The sequence below is a fragment of the Limulus polyphemus genome, unplaced genomic scaffold, assembly GCF_000517525.1.
Source record: "Limulus polyphemus unplaced genomic scaffold, Limulus_polyphemus-2.1.2 Scaffold1798, whole genome shotgun sequence".
In the NCBI taxonomy this organism is placed as follows: domain Eukaryota; kingdom Metazoa; phylum Arthropoda; class Merostomata; order Xiphosura; family Limulidae; genus Limulus; species Limulus polyphemus.
The window spans coordinates 16,766-38,297 of NW_013667408.1; the positions used below are offsets into that span (position 1 = coordinate 16,766).

At 30.7% G+C, this 21,532-nt stretch overlaps 1 protein-coding gene across 6 annotated transcripts in view; it reads left to right on the plus strand.

The window, feature by feature from the left end:
- LOC106464972 (60 kDa heat shock protein, mitochondrial-like) overlaps positions 1-21,327 on the plus strand; it is a 33,987-nt gene extending 12,660 nt beyond the window's left edge. For all 6 annotated transcript variants that reach the window (XM_022392787.1, XM_022392784.1, XM_022392785.1 and 3 more), the window contains 11 exons: positions 2,345-2,516; positions 4,266-4,518; positions 6,798-6,880; positions 8,435-8,530; positions 11,040-11,133; positions 11,956-12,124; positions 13,242-13,449; positions 16,220-16,357; positions 17,258-17,432; positions 19,751-19,929; positions 20,976-21,327. In XM_022392787.1, coding sequence (XP_022248495.1) covers positions 2,349-2,516; positions 4,266-4,518; positions 6,798-6,880; positions 8,435-8,530; positions 11,040-11,133; positions 11,956-12,124; positions 13,242-13,449; positions 16,220-16,357; positions 17,258-17,432; positions 19,751-19,929; positions 20,976-21,116 — 1,704 coding nt within the window. In that variant the 5' untranslated portion in view covers positions 2,345-2,348 and the 3' untranslated portion in view covers positions 21,117-21,327. The remainder of the gene's footprint in view (positions 1-2,344; positions 2,517-4,265; positions 4,519-6,797; positions 6,881-8,434; positions 8,531-11,039; positions 11,134-11,955; positions 12,125-13,241; positions 13,450-16,219; positions 16,358-17,257; positions 17,433-19,750; positions 19,930-20,975) is intronic.
- Positions 21,328-21,532: the final 205 nt, after the last annotated feature.

Consider the following 21,532-nt stretch of genomic DNA (forward strand, 5'->3'; position numbering starts at 1 on the left):
GGTACCAATGTGGTTATATCACAGTGGCAGGATTTATGGGTGGGTGGTTTATTAATGCTCAGTTGGGCTTGAGCTTGACATAATTTGGTGCCACTTTTGACTTTTATTCTCTTGTAACCAATTCAACATTACTGCTTCATACACCATCCTTACAAAAACTGCTTTGGTAAGGGTGAAAATATTTCTTATACCCATGTAGTGCCTCATTGTTTGACTGTGTAAGCTTTAACATGCAAATGGAGCAGGTTGTTCATAGAAGTGGGCAAGTTCTCTGTGGTACCCTTCTTTCAAGCATTGAATCCTGCCTTGCTTTATTTTGTGCAAGGTTGAACCTTCAGTGCAACTCAGCAATGACTGTCTCACAGCAAGAGCAGGTATTGTGCAGCCTATTCTGGAGATCAGCCTTTCCAAATATTTTCCTTCTCGAAACACCTCAAGAAAATGCCTAAGTCGTTTTTCACTGCACCCTTGAATGTCAGGGACAAGATATGTTTTGCCTCACTCATAGGGACCCATGATCATGGCCAGAAGTTTTCCCTCATAAACTCTCGATCATCACCTGACTGTGGTATCCTCAATATCATGGCTACAGCATGTTAGGAATGCTCAGGGACTCTGACTCTCATCCACCAGCTTTGTATTACCCCAGTCTCCTCCATGATGCATAGCCATCATGCCAGAATATACTCCCACACACACACTTAGAGAGACTTTCCACTGCCCCATGGTTCACTGTCTTCTTCATTTGGTGCTCACCATCTCACCTGTTGGTGAGATAGCTGCTGTCATTGGTGAATTTCATCCAGCAACAGCACATCTAGGACTATTTTCAGGTAGCTTTGGCAAGATATGGGGTTGGGTTGCTCTGGCTGGCAAAGAGCTAGGAGTCCAAGTTTTCCTTGCTTCTCTCACACTGAGATTAACTATCAAGAGGAGATCAAAAGAGCCATTCTGGATGCACAAGTCATCAGCAGCTCTCCTTCCTTAGTCTTTGGCTGCAATAAGAAAGAAGTCCTGGACCTTAGCACTGGTGAACAACCTACATCCAGGTGAGAACTTCTCCAAGACTGGACAACTTTCTCAGACAACCATCTCCCTTCAATGGACAACTGTTCTTCATATTTGCAAGTCTCACAAATTGTAAAAAAGGCTATTTCCTCAAGAACAAAGCCTTTTTTAACTTAATAACCCAAGGAGTAAAAAGCAATATACATTTTTATAGAAAACTACACAGTTAGATATCTTGTGATCCAGTCACCAAAATTTTCTCCTTTCTATCCACTCTGGTATTTCTCTTAAGTATGAAAAGTAGGTCCATAGAATAACAGGAAAATAGAGAAAGATATTTGTTACAAGGTAATTCTCATTCTCTGAATAACTCAGTTTGTCAGAAGGAAATAAAGAGAAAGGATACAATTAAAAAAAATACAATGAACAATTGGTCAAAAACTCCACAATAACGTATATCATGGATGAACATTTTCTCCTTCCTATAATGAACAATTATTATTTAACGCAAACACAGTATATGTACTTGCTTGATATGACAGATGTTTGCGGGCCTGGCACGGGCAGATGGTTAGGGCTTTCGACTCACGATCTGAGAGTCGCGGGTTTGAATTCCTGTCCCACCAAACATGCTCACCCTTTCAGCTGTGAGGGCATTATAATGTGATGGTCAGTCCCACTATTCGTTGGTAAAAGAGTAGCCCAAGAGTTGGCGGTGTGTGGGGATGACTTGTTGCTTTCCCTCTAGTCTTACACTGCTAAATTAGGGACGGCTAGTGCAGATAGCCCTCGTGCAGCTTTGTGCAAAATTCAGAAAACAAACAAACAGACAGATGGTTGCTTTCACTGAATCTAAACCACTTTCTCTCCAAACTGCCTTGGTTGAGATATTATTCTGGACTGACCATACCATACGTTTCTTAGGCAAACAATAAAAACATACTTACCCAGAACAACTAGCACTACCCATGTCTTGAGACATCCCCTGACCTACGATTAGAGGACACTGCTATCTACTTCCAAACAGAGTGCAACTGTATAAAATCCTCAAACACAACTCATTTTTGACACTTACTGCACCCTTTAAACTCCATCCTGTTTTTCCATGAGTTACATCTAATCATGTTGAAGTGTTGCTAGTGTTAAGTCTAATTACCAATCTAGCCACCCAATATTTGTAAAAATTATTAAGGTAATAATACAGCTAAGAATCTCTTCAAGTTAAATTTTGCTACAGCAAATAAGCTAGAGAATTTTCTGATCAAAATGTAGTACCAAATCTAAATGTATTTATATAGTAACAAAATTTGATTATATATGTATCTCATTTTCAAAGTATTATGTATCGTCTGCCAAGTATACTGCGATCATCAGCTGCCCACCAACTTTTACCAAGTTTGATACGGGGATTTGCAAAGGATGTTAAGTTTGGACCAGATGTTCGTGCTTTAATGCTGCAAGGGGTGGATGTCTTAGCCGATTCTGTTGCAATAACAATGGGGCCCAAGGTAATTATTATGTTTAAAGTTTAAATGAATGTCATAACAAATACTCAGACTGTTTATATTGCAATATTTCCAGAATTAGTTCATTAAGTGCCTGTCTGCTTTTAAAATGGAATATGCAGGGGCTTAGGAAAGACTGAATTTTCAGTAGACTTTTCCTTCTGTGGACTCCAAAATATCATATTAAAACCAAGAAAAATACCAGATATTCATAAAAAGCTTGGATCACATGTTTTTAACAGTTTTCATTTTCAAAGATGTTTGAAAAATCATTGGATATTGTCTTTTTTTTTTTCAACCTTTAAACCAATTAAAGCACATCTGATATTATTGTGATTAATTATCTATTTGCTTCATTATACTAATAAAGTAAATTACATGATTGGTTGCTTACTCATATCTCCATCTCAAAACATCATACCTTGGAATTAACCACATTAATCTATCAAGCTAAAAATATAAAAAAGGATTCTAAAACATAATATGAGGTTTACCATATTTCCATTGGTCACAGAGTGTGATATTACAATTTGCCCAAAAAGGTTCAAAGTGGTGTAGTCACCGGGTATTTTTATAGCATTGACGCATTCGTTAATATGTTTATAGAAATATTATACATTTTTTGTGAATACGTACATATTCATATGAAACCAAGTTCTCACTTAATTTCAATAAAATATTTATATAAAGCATTAATCAGTGAAATTTTTAGTGTTTCTGCCATACTTTTATGTACTAAGTGCTTATCTCATTTATTTAAGTTTAGGCCTTAAATTATTAATGAATACATGCTGTTTCTTATGTGCATTTATTCATCATTACTCTGGATTAAAAAGTTAAAATAATTTGAAAGCTGATAACATAATGTGATTGGTCACTTTAAAATATCAGCTTTTATTTACTTCAATTTTTAAACCAATAAGTGTCAGTTTGAAAATGTCTAATTTTTTTTATAAGTATCATTATTTTGCCAGAGTGTGTAGCTATTTTGTCTTTTTGTAGCTCACCAAATTTTCCTGGGTGAGTACTCATTAGCATTACAGTATTTGATGTATATGAAGTGATGTAAGATGTATGTGGTACCTTCTATGTCTTCAGTGCCTTGTATATGTTCTCAGGGCAAAATAGCTGTTCCTGCAACAAGCATGGTGCCCACGTACAGGTGTTCACTTGCATCTAACTGATCTTTTTTTTCCTTCTAATTTTTCCTTTTATGTATTTTATTAAATATCTCATCACCAACATTCTAGTTCTTTGTCCTATGTCATGTAAAAACACTGGAGAGGCCATACAAGAAAAATTAAGTGAAATGTAATTATGTACACTAAAAAAAGAATTTAGCATTTAAACATGCTACCTTAATCTTTTAATCATGTTAATATTTTAATATGATTGTTTTATTCAATAATACTATAGTAACCAAACTAAAAGTATTTAGTTCTACTGAAGATTTTATGATTGAATCTTTACAGTTATGGATTAGCAATGTACTATATATATTTTTTTTAATCTCAGGATCAGCCAAATCCAAAAGTTCCCAGATATGTTGATCACTGCACTTATACAGTTTTTAAATGTATATATTTTGATGTTACCCTATTCAAAATTAATAGCTAATAGATTACATTTTTCATTTTAATGAAGAACAGCTAAAAAGTACTGACATTGGATTTTAAATTTGTGCAGTCCAAGTTGAGCTTCAAAGTATTAATTTTGATATCTTGATAAATAGTAACAAATTAAATGCTCTAGGGCAGAAATGTCATTCTGGAACAGTCCTGGGGCAGTCCCAAGATCACCAAAGATGGTGTGACAGTAGCTAAGGCCATTGAACTAAAAGACAAGTTTCAGAACATTGGTGCAAAGTTAGTCCAGGATGTCGCTAATAACACAAATGAAGAGGCTGGTGATGGAACTACTACAGCAACAGTTTTAGCACGAGCAATTGCCAAGGAAGGATTTGAAAAGATAAGCAAGGGTGCAAATCCAATTGAAATTAGAAAAGGTATGTTATTATTATTATTATAAAAATAAATAGCAATAAAATATAAATACAGTGGGTTAAAACCTGATGAAATGACTGAACAACCTAAGAACTTTATGAGCACTTATCATTCTGCAGAACCTGATTGGAAAATTGATATAAAGATTGATGAAATTAAAAATTTCATTTGTTTTAACCTTAAGGTATGTGCTTTTCTCTTTACCTTCATTTAAATTAATGACATTATTCTGAAGATTAATGATGTTCCTTTTTAATTTTAGTGTATGTTTTATACTGAAATTATAAAAGAAATAGATGGTATTTTAAAAATATTTTTGTATTTTCACCAAAATCTAAAAGGCAACAAAAACCTACCAGTTCATGCATTATCTTATTTTGAAACAGCAAAAGGTGTTAAAAAAGTGGTATTAATATCTGAATAGAAATTAAATCTAAGCCCAATAAAGATGGAGATCTCGATTAATATGTATTTTCTGTCTAAAGGTAAGCATTGAAACATGAAGACCTTTTCACATTACAATCTTTGGCACTATAGAAAATAATCATTCTTACTTAAACTGTTACTTCTTGTAGCTATAGTATGCTAACATAATATTTATTTTTAGGCTTAGTGTATATTTTGCACAAGTTTCTAGTGTATGAAGTTGTCTTAGCATGTCTTCAATTATTTTTTTTCACACACTAGTACATGTTACTTGGCAGTGACCAGCTATTTGTGACTAAATTGACATTCCATTAACTGTTGCCCACATCTTACTTTGATGTGAGCAGCATTGGTTTTCTTATACCTGTATTTTAAGTTGTGTAGGACAGTGTTAGTGGGAATAATGACACTATTCAACTGAACATTATTTTGTTGTTTTGTTTGAACCATTGATCTTTATAATATGCTCAAAGGTTTTATCAGATGTTTTTACTAGTTGCTTTTATTAATTGTGTTATTTCTGTTTTAGTATTGTTTTTTTTCTGTTTTAAGTAATTGTATAAGTTTTATCTATTTTGTTTGGTGCAAATAGCCTTAACCACTTTATTGAATTGTAGGATTGATATGTAATTTTAAACTATTGAAAAGTACTTGTATTCAAATTTTGTCAACAAATCATTAATAAAAAAAAAAGTTGACAGGATTTCACCATATGACAGTAAATTTGATATTTGTAAATAATGTATCAGTCATGCATTTCCTCCCCAGTTTTCTGAGCTTATTTACTGAGAACCTGGGGTTGGTTATCATTGATTTCAACAAGGAAAATCTGTGATTCCAGGTGTATGTCTTTCACAGATTTCATTTTGTTGCTCATGTTTTACCTTTAGTTATATATACCAATGGTTAACCCTTTTCCAACCAAATATTTTGTATTCCCAGAGGAACTGGAAATTTGATGAAGTATCAGAAACATTATATTTGATTTATTGTATATTTTTGTACTTTCCAGGTATGCCTGCTGATTCATTCAGTGTTATAGGTTCCTTAAATTTAATTTCCAGTGTAATAGTTTTTTTGCCATTAATTCTAAATATTATCAGCTAGTCTTCAGGAAATTCTTTATTGTGCAATATATTTTCTTACAATCCTTGCACTATTCTGATTGTTAATAAGATTTGTAATAAGGAAATTTTAAGTATATACATAGTCAGTTTTCTGGTTTTTATAAGAACCTTTTTAATGCAGAAATAATGATTTTGTGATATTATTCTAAGTAACTTTTAAATCTTTCAAGAGAACTTTGAGTGACCAAAGTCTAGAATTTTCAAAATGACTTTAGATAATTCCAGTGATTTTAATTTGCCATGCTTCATATGTTGCTTTTTTTGTTGTTTGTTTGTTTCAGAGAGAAAATACAAAAACTGATTAGATAAAAAATATTAACACAGGAGTTAGTATTAATGTAAGAAAAGGAAAGGAAAATTTAACATACACGTTTAAGAAATATTTGTGAATAAAATATTTTCGGATTAAACAACTAATGAAAATATATACATAATTTGTTCTAACATGTTCATCATATGTGATTCCATTCTTTCTAAGAAAAAAAAAACGTTCAAAATAAACTAGCTGTACATATGAGGATACAACATCAGATACAACTGATAAGTTTCCTTTAGTACATTTTTTTCTCTTTACTGCATGTAAGCAGTTTTATACATAGCAAAGGACAAAAACGTTTTACAGCTGTATCTTTCATATCACTTTAAATAGACTAGGAGATTTTACTATAATATACTATTTTTCACAGAATTTTGTGTATTTGGGTACAAATTTTATTTTCATTACACAGGAGTAATGTTGGCAGTGGAGAAAGTAGTAGAGCAGTTAAAGACTTTATCTAAAAATGTAACCACTCCTGAAGAAATAAGCCAGGTAAGTCCTATACAAAATTTTGTCTGCTTGAAAATTACTAATAAAAAAAAACTTACATTAGTATCAGTAATTTTGATGACGAGGAACCCACTTTGAGACTAATGATTCTTGGAGATGGCTAATGGGTAATGAAGAAAAACTTATGTTAAACTTAGATTAAAGTTTTCTTCATTACTCATTCAGCATTATTAGTATCAGTAAGTTTATATTTTTGCTTTTTTCCAACCTGAGCCACCTTGATAGAATTTTACAGAGAGATGCCAACTTGTAAATACTTTTCCCTTTAATTTTATAAGATTTTCTTTGTTTCTATGTGAAAAGCCACCATAGTTACCTGATTAGCATTGCTTATAGGATGCTTAATTAACTAACTTTCAAAGCAATTTAATACAATATAAATATAAAGCCTTGTATGGGCTATTAATTAACCCAACATTAAGTTTGCCCAGGGCACTTTTTAACTTATAGGTGGCCCTAATTACATTAAATTAGACAGAATGGAACCATAATAATGAAAAGAAATGGCAAAAAATAAAGCTATCTAATAAACTATTTGAAGTTTTTGTAATTAAATTTGATTTTGTTCACGAGAAGTAATTTTAATATGGATGTTTTTTTATATAAGCTTAAAGTTTAATATTGCAGGGAAAAACATCTTTAGATTGCTAAAATCAATGGAGAGGAAAAACTGTTAAATCAGTTTATGTGTATATTATATGTATGAGAATTTTGTCTGATACTTTGGAAAGGAAATGTTGTCATATGAGGACAGGTTAAGATCTCTGAAATTGTTTTCTCTTGAAAAAAGAATATTTAGAGGGATTTTATTGAAGTGTTTAAGATTATTAAAGGAATTGGTAGTGCTGATGCATCATCTTTTCTCATACTTAATGCTGAGAATTGTATGATTAAGAGACATGAATATATGTTTTGGCAAGATAGGAGTCATCTTCAGTTAAAGTAGCTTTATTTTTCTTAGAGGGTGGTTTGGAATGGATTACCTTCAGATATGGTGGATGCAGCTAATGTAAGGGAGTTTAAGGGAAGGCTTGATTAATATTTGAATGATAAGGGCTGGCTTTGAGTGTTTTATTTTTATGTTTACTAGATGGGATGACTTAGATGGACAATGGGTCTAATACTTTTAATCCATATACTAGATGGTAGTAAACCATTACATATTATTCTTCAATTCAAAAAATATTTTTTTTACAATATTGCTGTTGTGTGAATGTGTTATATTGGCCTCTTGGACAAAATAATATTTACAGATTCCTTTAAATACTCCTAAAAAAACTGAAATTGAGGTGAAACAACCCACGTCTGTACTTATTGAACTTAATTTAGTCTCGGTTATAATCTCTTGAAAAATTAATGTTTGCATGAGATAGTTTGCTATTTCATTCCATTATTAATGTAGTTTTGTCATAAGCTTTAAGAAGTATTTCCGTAATATATTTTAATGATCTTAAGTTTATGTTTCTTTTATATTAAATATTTATCTTTTGTCAGGTTCAGTTAACTAAATTTATAATGTATATTTTTCTGTAATAGGTTGCAACTATATCAGCAAATGGAGATAAACAAATTGGAGAGTTGATCTCAAATGCAATGAAAAAAGTTGGAAAAGATGGAGTCATCACAGTAAAGGTGAGGCTCACTTATAGGTGATGTGTTATGTTTCTCACTATATCATAATATGCTATGGTGTGAAGTATCAGACACCAATACTTCTACTTTTCAATTTCCCAGTACCCTAAACATGCTGGTCATGTGTTAAAGATATGCTGGTCTTTATCAGTTTGTGGTGAAAAAACAAATATGTCACAAGTGTATTTTTGTACCCCTTCTTCAGTTTTGATTATTCAATTAATGGCTTCAATGATTATTTTTGTTTTATGCTCTCTTCATAATAGAATTGCTTTAACTCACAAAAGTAGAGGAGCAGGTTATAATATGCAGTTGTAATGTCACACATTGTATTTACCTAACCTCTTCTACTAGAATGTTGTTTCACTACTACATATTTATGTTATAGCTCCAGTAGGATTTTCTAACCAAAAAAGTATAATGCAGTTATATTTTTCTTTGCTTATTAATGGCAATGACTTTTTTCTATAAAAATGTACATTGTGAATTACAGAAAAACACTGTAGTATAATATTTTAAATATTAATTTTGTATTCTGCAATTCCATAATATTCTTATTTGTTTGTCAGTAAGAATAAATTTTATGTACATATTCTGTGAATTGAATCTGCACTGGGTCAGTCCAGTGGATTGACCTTGTATTGGAAAAGGGATTTTGACTATAATCCCAAACTGACTACATGTTTCTACGTGAAATGTGGCAAGCATTTAATAAAATGTACAAGACTGTTGTACACAAGAAATCATATGTGTTTCAAAAGTATTTGTACTCAAGATGTGTGTGTGTGAATTGATGACATCAATCTGACTCATACTCTGAAAAGTCAGAGTGCAAGGTGATGTTTATGTGAAAAATGAAAATATTTCTTTTCATCATACAGTTGCTATATTGCACTTGTATAACTCTAGAACTCCTGAAATGCATATCTACTTTTTTTTTCAGTATCCCTGTATATTGTATCTGGTATTTACTCTCACTTCTACCACAAGCTATTGCTCAATCAGCAATTTACAGTAAAATGAAGTTGATAACTCTGACATTAAATTCATAATACCATGTTGGATAGCATTCTGTACAAGGTTGTGGCATGCACACTTTGACCTTCACCTTTGCACATATGGTTAATATTCAGACTGTAAGACAGTTAAACAAACTTAATATATTTTCTAAGTGGTTAGAAGTAAATTGAACTTGTATGTATTACAGTTTCTATCCTATAAAATTTAGTTTTACTATTTTAACATATATAAAAAAATTAACCTTGAATTATCAAATATAGCTAAGTAAAAAGAAACAAATATGTTTAGATTTGTGTTCTGTGGAGTGAAAACTGCAAAAGTAAATTTCCAAACTGAATGCATTGGAGTTTCATAGTTATTAATTTGTTTTAACTTTACATTCTTTAATCAAGCACTTAGGTAATTAGAATTATCTATGGACATTGCTGCACTCAAAATTAAAACTAGGTGTGATTTGCTCATTATATGATAAGAAAAAAAACATCAAATCAAACTGTTAGTTACAAAAACAGATATATAATTCTTTAAAATATTACCACGTCCCTCAGAAGCCAAGGGGTCTTTATACTACAATTTGTTGAATATGAAAAGTAAGTTCAATCAGGAAACTCCCAAAGAGGATGGTTTTGGACATATCTTTTCGAGACAAGTTTTTGTTTGTTAATTGATAAATTTTTAAGTGAAATATAGCATCCTCAGGTCTCAATACTAGCTGGTACTAAGGTTTACCTGCTGGGAGTAAATTCAGTACATATTAATAAAACAACATTTTCAGCATCATTAATTAAGCAATTGCCAACCTTTTATGCTTCTTCTATCACCTTTTCATGCTTAGCTTTCAATTGAGATACAAACAATTTCACCTGCAAAGGTTGAACCATCATGATAGTCAGGGTTAGGGTGACAGACAGGAACACTTTGAAAACAGCTACAAGCATAATATTGTACTTGTTTTGCTGCACAGTATTTACCAAGATGGTTCTAAATGATTCCTGAATACCTCTGCATGTCATTTGGAGACTTCCATGCTTCTTATGCTTGGCTGTTAAGCTTGTGATACACTGATGGATTTCAGTCACCTTACCACTTCAAATCACTTTTCACAGCCCAATGCTAAAAGAGTGTGGGAAATGCTTCTTTTTAGCTAATAAAAATGTCCAAAAAATTTCAGTTCAAATTAAGAAAAACCGGATTGGGTTGTTTTTTGTTGTTTTTTTCAACAAAAATGTTCCCCACTGGCTCCTGAAGGGCCTGTTAAAAAAAAGATTAAACTTTTTTTCTTTAAATAAGCCTTTCAAAGTAAGAAGTGTGTTTAAACTTTTTTGCATATCATACATGTTTAGTCAGTTTATGTGTATATTGCTTGTTGCATTTGAATTTAACCCAGTTTAGTATATCTTGATATTTAGTGTCAAATATCTAGGTCTTTTTATAAAAGTTCATAAAAATTCTCTGGATGTAGTCTGATTAGTATTTTTAACTCTTTAAGGATGGAAAAACATTATATGATGAACTGGAAGTCATTGAAGGCATGAAGTTTGACAGAGGCTATATCTCACCATATTTTATTAATACAGCTAAAGGTATGTTGATGATGGAGTTGCATTTTTACTTAACTGTAAGACAGGAAAATTGACACTACACCATTTGCTCCAGAATATATCAGTTAAGATTTGTATTAATTTTTTTAAACTTGGTTTTTGTTAGTTTATTGTTACATTGTAAATACAATTATTCACTCTCTTGTGCACATGAGTGTTATTTTTGTACCACATGTGCTTGGTTTTAGTTATGTGATTATTTTAATCTTTGAATCTCCTTATCTGTAATTAGGTCAACGTATTTATTAGGTGATATTATATAAAATCATGTCATGCCATACGTAATTCATATTATTTGATGATGTCATTCAGAGGAAAAGACATATAATATTGTGTTAATTGTAGCTTGTGTTATGTATGTCCATTTTATATAAATTTTTATCTCATCGCTACTTCAGTGGCTGTGTTATGTAGAAGCAGGAACAAATCGTTTCCAAGTTTCTATAACAGTTGTAGAGTTTAGGCTGTAGATATTCCTTTAAAAGAAAACCATAAACAAGAGATTTTCCAGTTAAATTGATACACATGATGAATATCTTTTGTTTCAACATTTTTAAATAGGTGTAAAAATTGTTTTAATACTATGTAAGAAATCTATGTTAAAATTATGAAGTAAGAAAAAAATATTTTTTGAGAGTGGTAATATAAATTATTTTCCTACCTACTATTTTCTGTTAGTTGTAAGGTGACTATATATACTTTTGTAAATCCTATTTACCAAGTTTATAACTTAAAACTTGTTTTTGTGTGTGTTACAGTAGTTAGACAATAGTAATAAGTTTTAGTGTTTACATCTCTTTGCAGGAGCCAAAGTGACGTTTCAAGACGCTTTAGTGTTATTCACTGAAAAAAAAATTTCAAGTATCCAGTCTATCATTCCAGCACTAGAGCTTGCAAATGCACAGAGACGTGCTTTAGTGATCATTGCTGAAGATGTTGATGGAGAAGCTTTGAGCACTTTGGTGTTAAACAGGTTTTTAATTTGTTTTTTCTTGTTTTGGGTACTTGTAAAATGTGTAGCTTGAAGAGTGATAGGTAAAGTCAGTCATATGTTTATATATATAATACTTTTGTTTTGTAAGTAGGTATAATAGAAAAAGAAAGCATTGTTTAGCTCTTAAAATCACTCCTTAAACACTACTAGATTTGTGTTAGAAACCTGTGTTTTAATGTTTCAACACTTGGGAATTATTTTATTCATTCAGATTATGGAATACTTGTGCAATTTAACATTTAACCTGGTTAACTTTCTCTTTCTGTACATTTTGATTCTCACAGTAAAATTTTCATTAAAAGGAAAAATATTTTTATACTTCTGAACTCCTTATTACTCTTTCACTGTTTACTTAATTTGAGGAGTATCTGCCAGTGATTACTTAGGGTCATCTTCTTTTCAAAATACCTGGTCCAGTAAAACCCTATAATAGAATATTCCATCTAAGAGTCATTAAAGCATTTTTTTATTGTATGACTTTAAGATATTTAATGTGTGTGGTATTTTAACAAGGCAAAAGATTTATGGACCAGACATGTGTATCTATCTGATAATGACTTTAGTTGATTGAGGAAGAATATGAGAAACTATACTTAAAAATGAGTATGAGATTTTAACTATGTTGCCTATCTTGTGGCCTAGCATAGACAATCAAAAGTTTGAGTAACAATGTGTTTAGCATTTACTTTGAATAAAAATTTACTCTGAAAATAATAAATAATATGATTTAATAATTTTCTGTGCTATTTTAATTGTTTTTGATTATGAGATTTCCACTGAAAAATTTAATTTTACTACATACAAAATCTATTGATTTGGGGTTAGGGCTTTTCCAGCAGCTGTGTATAATATTAAAAGTTAGTAATAGTTCTGAATTTCCAAAATAAATGAAAATAATGGTTTATAAAACCAATTTTGTGTTCTTTAGTTAAAAATTCTCATTAAACATCAGTTATTCAGAGTTCATTTGCTGGTTGTCACTTACTTTACTTTAAAAACACTTTTGTGAGTTCCATAAATTAATCATGAGAATTTATTTATTTAACTTTATCATAATTAAAATAAGAAACTATAAACTTGTTCATGGTTATTTTAGGTTGAAAGTTGGTCTCCAGGTAGCAGCAGTGAAAGCACCAGGGTTTGGGGATAACAGAAAGAACACAGTTCATGATATGGCTGTAGCCACTGGTGGTCTCGTTTTTGGTGATGATGCTAGTCTTACCAAACTTGAAGATGTTAAGCTAGAAGATTTGGGAGAAGTTGGTGATGTCACAATTACCAAAGATGACACTCTTTTTCTGAAGGTACATTACATGCTATGTTTATGCAATATATATATGATAATCAGTCAGAGAACCATTACTTAACAGTTGGAGTGTGCACAGAATATTATTTTTGTCAAATGTTTGTGTAACTTTTTTTAGGAACCAAATATTGTTTTTAATGCCTCTGCATTTTTCAGACTATAGTGTCCATATTCTTAACATTAGGATTTTTCTGGAGAGAAAACTAATTTATTTTAATTAAGCCTAATAAGCCTCTTGCTTGGCCAGCTTATGCCATAATTTGTTTTTTGAGTTGTTTTGTTTTAACAAACTGATCACCAAATTCTAACAACTAAATATAAGTGATGCAAAAAAAGAATGTATCTATAATGGAATGATTAAGAGGAATATGATGAAACATCTACAGTGAAACATAAGCTTCCTTTTTTCCACCCTTACCAACGTAACCCAGCTTGTTTGAACTGAAATTTTAATGATTTAATTGATACAAAACAAGATAAAATAATTCTTACAAAGAGGAACACCAGGTACTGGTGGTGTGCTTTAATTGCTACCTTGGTAAATAATTTAGGCCATCATATGTACAGAAATTGCCACCACCATGCTGTTGTTTAACAAGAAAAGCTTTTATACTATGTAACATGATTATCAGTCAAAAGATCTGAGAGTTTGGAAAGTGTAAAGAAGTACAGTAATTGGGTTCAGATTTCATATACACACACAATGTAAATGCAACAAGAACATTAAGAAAAGGGTATCATAGTACATAAATAATGGGAATCATGGAACTAAATAAAATCATAGCAATGTGTTACATGGGTTTACTGTGTTTTATAGTATTGCTAAAGAAAATGGATAATAAACTATTCTTACATATTTGTTCCTGCAGTGTTTCTTTTTTTATTAAAAAAAGGTTGTTGAACATAGACATAAGCACATTTAATGAAAATATGCTATGTTTTAGTATTGTTTTTTTTTTTAATATCCACTTTGTTTGTCAGCGAAATAATTAGCCTGTGCACATGTGACTGGTTAAAATAGATAATACATAATATTTGTTTAAGAAGAATGGATTGATTTCGAAAACTTGTAGCTTGCCCATATACAAAAGTTAAAAAAAATAATAGTGTTAACTAAAAACTGTCAAGCGACTGAAAAATATAACTTTTAAAACCAGTGTCTTTATGATAATCTTCTATTTAGTCCATACAAGATATTAACATCAAGCAACTGAAAAATATAAATTTTAACACTAGTGTCTTTATGATAATCTTCTATTTATTTCATCCAAGATATTAACGATTTTCCTATTCGTCTTGGGAAGAGTAATTGTATTTCTCCATTTTTCATTGATGTTTTATCATATGCTGGTGTGTATAATAATTCTTTCTGTCTGTTTTTAATTTGAAATAATAAAGTTTCTAGGAAGGTTATACAAAATTAAAATATGACTACATAAATATCCTGGGGAATTGTACAAATAGTTGAAATAAGAGTAAAGAATGATAAAAAGTAAAAGAAATGGACTGTGTTTTTGACATATATGAATATCACTGATCTTCATTGGTTAATTCTCTCTTCTGGACTGTGGTAGTTTTTTATAGAACTTGTGGCTATTTTTTGTAAATTTTTTCCATCATAAGATGTTCAGCTTAGTAACTTTGAACAAATAATTCATAGAGAATTCATTTTCGGTTTTTAACTTCAGTTTGTATATATAAACAGACAGAATTATTTCCTCATTTTAATCAAAGTGCACTCTCCTTTTGACTTGAACATTTTTAACTGCATATTTAGCCATTTTTATGCCATCACCTCCTCCTACAATTTTCAGGTGATCCTTATCATTATTAGAAAGTTTCTTAGGTATATGAAAAATAATTAACCATATGTTGGGTGTCAGTGTTTGTTTTTTTGTTTATACTCTTTTAAGTGTTGAAAACTTCATCACATTGTATTATTGAGTGACTGTTGCTAATAAAATGGGATTGGCCCCTAACTAGGTAGATTTATGTAACACAAAAGCCTTCAAATTGCTTCATTTCAGCTAGATTTTGCTGTCCTTTAAGGATAGGATGACAGAGGTCAAACCTATTTCTGTGACTTGCTATTCCAAACTTAACCAGGTTCAGGCAGTTTCCAAGATTAAAGAACAAAGTTCCAGAAAGTTGGGAAAAGTGTATCAATAATACAGGTACCAATAAATGAAATTGTCTTTACATTTTTATTTAAAAAGTTTTAGTTTTCATTCCACTCTATTCTCATTGCATACAGATTCCTTTGTATGAAAAATTACTATTATGTAGGAAGAAAAACCTCTATGTCAGAAAGATTTTGAAGGTTATTAAAATAAACATATATTTTGTATTGGGAAAATAGCTTTTGTTATGGTTTGTTCAGTAATATGAAATGGCCTGGTGGTTAAGGCACTTGACTTGCAATCTTAGGGTTGCGGGTTCGAATTCCCATAACCAAACATGCTCGTCTTTTCAGCCATAGGGGCTTTATAATGTGATGGTCGATCCCACTATTCTTTAGTAAAATAGTAGCCCTAACATTAGCAGTGGGTAGTGTTGACTAGCTACATTCCTTCTAGTCTATCACTGCTGAATTAGACAGCGAGCGCAGATAGCCCTCTTGTAGCTTTGTGCAAAATTCCAAACAAACCCAACCAGTAATATAACTATAATTTTTGTAGTGAAAGGAAAAAAGGAAGATACATTGTTATATTGTGAAAACAGTGCATTAAAATGGCTCATTCAGTAATTTAACTTTGTAATTTCTTTAGGGAAAGGGCAGAAAGGAGGATGTAGATCGTAGAATTGCCCAAATTAAAGATGAAATTGACATGTCTAACTCTGATTATGAGAAAGAGAAACTGAGTGAACGACTAGCAAGATTAGCTAGTGGTGTAGCACTGTTAAAGGTGAGTTTAACTCAGTGCAAATTTATGAAGTACTTCCATTTTACATTAATATGCAAAATAAAATTTGATTGTAATTTTTAATGGTAAGTTGTCTAAGAAAAAGGTGTGTGTATTTTATGACTTATCTAAATGAAACATTTATATGAGAAATTTAAAAAGCTCTACAAAAGCTGTAAGAGTAAGAACACTTGCTCAGTACTTTAAGCAAACAAATATCCCAAAAGACTATATTTTTGGAACATCAACCAAGAGTTTACACTTGTAAATTTTTATTATGGGTGTCACAAAACTTTAGCTGCATTATTATATACACATGAATATGAGCTTATACAAATGATACATTTTGGCTAGAAGTGATACGATGAGTATTATGCTACATATATTTCTTTATAAAGGATAAATCATTGTTTCTGTAAGTGCTTTATTTTGATCGTATTTTGAATAATTTTGCTTTACTTGTGTGTGTGACACAACAAAGGAAGATTGTCATTTCAATTTCTCCTTGTGAAATTTATTTTATGGTGGGAAAGATAGATCACTGTTCTCTCTAATTAAATGTATTTTTATATCTCCATAGCCAGAAGTTCTCACAGAAAATAGTTAATATTTTAAAATGGAAGAATTATCAATGCTGAGCTTGAGATGTTAGTAATTCTTTAAGCACCTATTAGCATCTGAATCAAGACTGTGATGGTGTAGTTAATGAAAGTAATTTCACTACACAAAGGATGTTCACATGAAAGAAACCTTAGCGATAAAAAAACTCAAACTTGCATTTAACTCAAATACATTGTTCGTAGTAATTATTCTAAAAATATAAGTCCAGTTTGAATGTTAATGTATGGTGTGCATCACAGATTAGTCAGACTGACAACTTTGTGAAGAAATTTTCTCTTTTAGGTTGGTGGTTCAAGTGAGGTAGAAGTAAACGAAAAGAAAGATCGTGTTAATGATGCATTGAATGCAACAAGGGCAGCTGTTGAAGAAGGAATTGTAACTGGTGGTGGTACAGCACTTATACGATGTATTCCTGTCTTAGACCAGCTGAAGGGAGATAACAATGACCAACAAACAGGTATTCTGGATCAAAGAAATCACATTTATTGGTATGCAAATAGTGATGAGGAGAATAAATTCTGTATAATTTCTATGAAGTGTTTTAACTGTACAACCATTATAAAATACTAACTATATGATTTTTGTCCACCTTCTGTAAATATTACACTGACTTCTTACATTGTTTTAACGCTACAAAATGAATTATATTCAATCCCACTGCAGTTGAAGCTCTATTAATATTCTGACTTCAGGGCTGTTTTATGTCATGTTGGATGTTCCTATATATTTTGTACTTTTTTGTCAGTGTTTTTTTTTTTTTTCTGTTGTTGTTGTTAACGAGAATGTTTTTTGTTACTTTACACTTAAGAACAAAATAAGATGCTGTATTGGTACAAGCCATTAATTATTCATAGCAATAAAACATATTATACTGATGTTGGGGTTCTAACTGTAGTTGAAATCTTAATTGTAATAGAAGTTTGAAGTATAAAACAAGGTTCTAAATAAAGCAATACTGATGACAAAAGATCTTTGACTGTATAGCAAATATGCACAGAAAGTATTGGAAGATCCCCAAGTGACCTGAAATGACAGGTAGTTGTATTATAGAACAGAGATTAGATAAACAAGGTTTTGCTATTTTTTTTTTCTACTGCTGTTGGCACATGTCCTGAAAACTCAGATTTAATTTAATCAATTAAGATAGTCCACATGATTGATACTACAGTGTAAACCAGTATGGCTACCTATGAAAAGGTTTAGCATACACAAAGTTGTGGAAACAAAACCTAACTTGTCACTGCATGTTTTTTTATTCGTACACATTCACACAAGTCACGTCAACTTTTAGATTTCTAATTTTTCAGAATTGGGAGATTTTTGGTGTATGTGTGTGTGTATATATATAAGCTACAATAATAACTGTTCTGTTAAGAGTAGAAAATTGTGTACTGGTGTTGTTACTTTTTGTATATTTAAAAAAATAGAAAAGACTAAAGAAGTGTATAGTAAACAAACTGTGCTTTGGACATGTTCTGTGTGATAAATTTCTTTAAGCCCTTGTTTTTTTTGTATTGACAAGAATAAGCAAATATTGTGGAATTTCAGCTTAGAAATTTTATTTAACAAATCTAGATATTTGTTAAGTAAAATATTTGTTTTCCAATGTGCATTAATAAGAAAGATGGCTGCTAATTTGTGATATTGCTCTTTAGGATTATTAAACACCTAAAACAACAAAGAGTGTTCTTCATTGCACCATTCCTTTGAAGTAGATTAACACAGATGTGGAATTTAAAACAAATCTGTAAATTTAATTTAAGGCATAGAGATATATTGTATATGAAGAAAGATGTTTTTAATACTTCGAATAATTCTGGGCCTTTTTTTTTGGTTTGTTTGCTGAAGATAAGTAAACAAATTTATGAAGTGATAAGTAATGTTAATTTCAAGAACATAAAAAATTTCACTAGTTTTGCTTTTCAATTGTGTTGTTTTGTAGTTATTCATAAAAAAATAAGTTTACAATCATTTGAATTAAAGTATCAGTTTTCTGAAGTAAACCTTGTTCACTTTTATAAACTTTTCCTGTTTTCATAAATCATATTCTTTTTTTTAATAAGTCTCATATTTTGTTTTTTTCCTTTTTACTTCAAAATTCTGAAATGTTAACATTTTATACAGTTCCTCTCAATGTTTTCATCAGAATTGTGGGAAAGGTTTCTGAGAAACTTCAATAAATTTTTTGTTCATGATACCTTGGTAATGGATGTAAAAGTAAAAAGTATTGTATATGCATGAGCTTGGAAATTTTTAATCCATTTTTCTTTGTTGCAAATAGAAGATCTGGTAACTCCTAAGGTTGATTGCAAGGCAATTTGAGCGATAACACTGCTACGTTGCTTTTAACCTATCAAACTTTTTGAAGTAATAAATCATGTTGATTTCAAGGGCATTGAAAAAAATCACTAGTTTTTTTGTTGTTTTTTTCTCTTCTTCTTCTTCTTCATTCTTTCTTTCTGATTTGTACTTGAGAGTCTGTTACACCATGGCCATAAAAATATCAGTATTCTTTGTTGCAAAACATGGTTGGTTGATATTGTATTACAAACTTGACAAGAAACCTAGAAATTAATTTTTTAGTATAAGTTTTGTTTTTATTTAATTTCAAATTCTTATATTTAAAAGGTATTTTATATCTGACCGAGGTGGTAGCTACTCACAGGCTTGATGTTACTTATTACTAATACAAATTTCTTGTTGCTTATTTGTGACGATAATGATAAGATATGAAACTAACATGTATTTTATCTTAGGTATATTTATTGTTTACAGGCATTGATATTGTCAAGAAAACCTTAAAGATGCCTTGCAAGCAGATTGTAGAGAATGCTGGAGTTGATGCTTCAGTAGTAGTTCAGAAGGTTATAGATTCAGACCTAGAAGTGGGGTATGATGCTCTCAATAACAGATATGTCAACATGATAGAAGCAGGAATCATTGATCCCACAAAGGTAAAGTTCAGGTTTTTTTTATTTTTCCATAATGTGAACTTAAAGAACCTAGGTATTTCCAGTTTCCAGGAGAAAAATACCTTTTAGGAAAAAGTAAATTTTTACACAATGGTAGTAGTAAATCATCAGTGTTGTTTATTTTTTGAATCATGAAGCACTGATTAAATCTGTCTAGGCTCATGTTATATTTACCTTAAGCAAAGCTTAGTGACTAGTGTGTTGGTTTGTGAATCCATGGTGTACACCTCTGTTGCCACAAAAACATTCATGATCTGCAATATGGGACCATAAGTGTGTGAAAAGAATAACAGTTTTGCATGAAAATCTGCAAACAACAACTTTAAAACTTTTCTTTTGTAGCATTTGAAAGCTTATACTTGCCAACTCATTCCTCATTTATGACTAATAATAACACATCAAATAATAAGATTTAAAGATGCAAGTGGATGCCTGAAACTAAGATTGTATTTAAAAGTGGACTAATCCATTAAATGAACTATCACATTAATGTATTTTGAGGCTAAAATGATTCATGCTAAAAAAGCGCCATTGTTTTTAGTTACTTTGAAATTTAACTACTGTGGCATTTACACTCAAATGAAAGCTTCTATTTAAAAATATTAGAAAACTGAACCACTTATAAATATATTTTTAATTCTGTATGTGTAAGAAAGAGGATGCAATTTAATCATGGTTGGGCATTGTTACAAATAGATAGATAGGCAAATTCTTTTTAAAATTTTTGATATATTATTTGTTGGACATGTTTTTGAAAAGGGTGTAACACTCTCATAAAATGTACATAACCATGTTTTTGCTATTATTTTACTAAGGAAAATATTATCCTTCATTTTCTAATAATTTTTCATTGTATTAAAACATTTTTATGAGCCAATATTTTATAAAAAAAATGTGTTACACTGGAAAGTAATTTTTTATGGTGCTGGATTTTATTTATGTTACCTGTATATATTTACCTGTATGTTAACTGTTCTGTTTGATTTGAAGTGAACAGTGATAAATGTTGTTTTTTTTACATTTATCAGGTTGTAAAAACAGCACTTCTTGATGCTGCAGGAGTTGCATCCCTTCTCACAACAGTTGAAACTGTAGTAGTCGAGCACCCGAAGGTAGAAAAGGGTGGGCCCATGGGAGGAATGGGTGGTATGGGAGGTTTAGATATGTAAAGGATTGTAACTACTTGCAGATGTGCCATTTCATTAGAAAGAAGACCAAAGAAACTTTTAGTGATTGATACAAATGTTTCATTTTAAGAAATGGATAAAAAAAGATTAGTTTATTGTAGAATATAAAAAAACAAAGCATCAGAGGTAGAAGTAAAATGTTTCTATTTCTGTGACAAAAAGCATTTAAATCATTTTTCAGTCATAATAAATATTTATGTTTTCATTTTTATTTATGTAAGGTTTTAATCATGGCATGCAGTTAAATATTTTTTTTAACGTGTTTTTATTATGTGTTATTTTTATACAATATATAAAGGCTTATAAATGTGCATTCTTAATTTATTTTTCACTAGCAGCTGCTATCCAGAAGATTGCTACTATTTTTCAGTAATTTTAAGTTTGTATGTTATCCATTA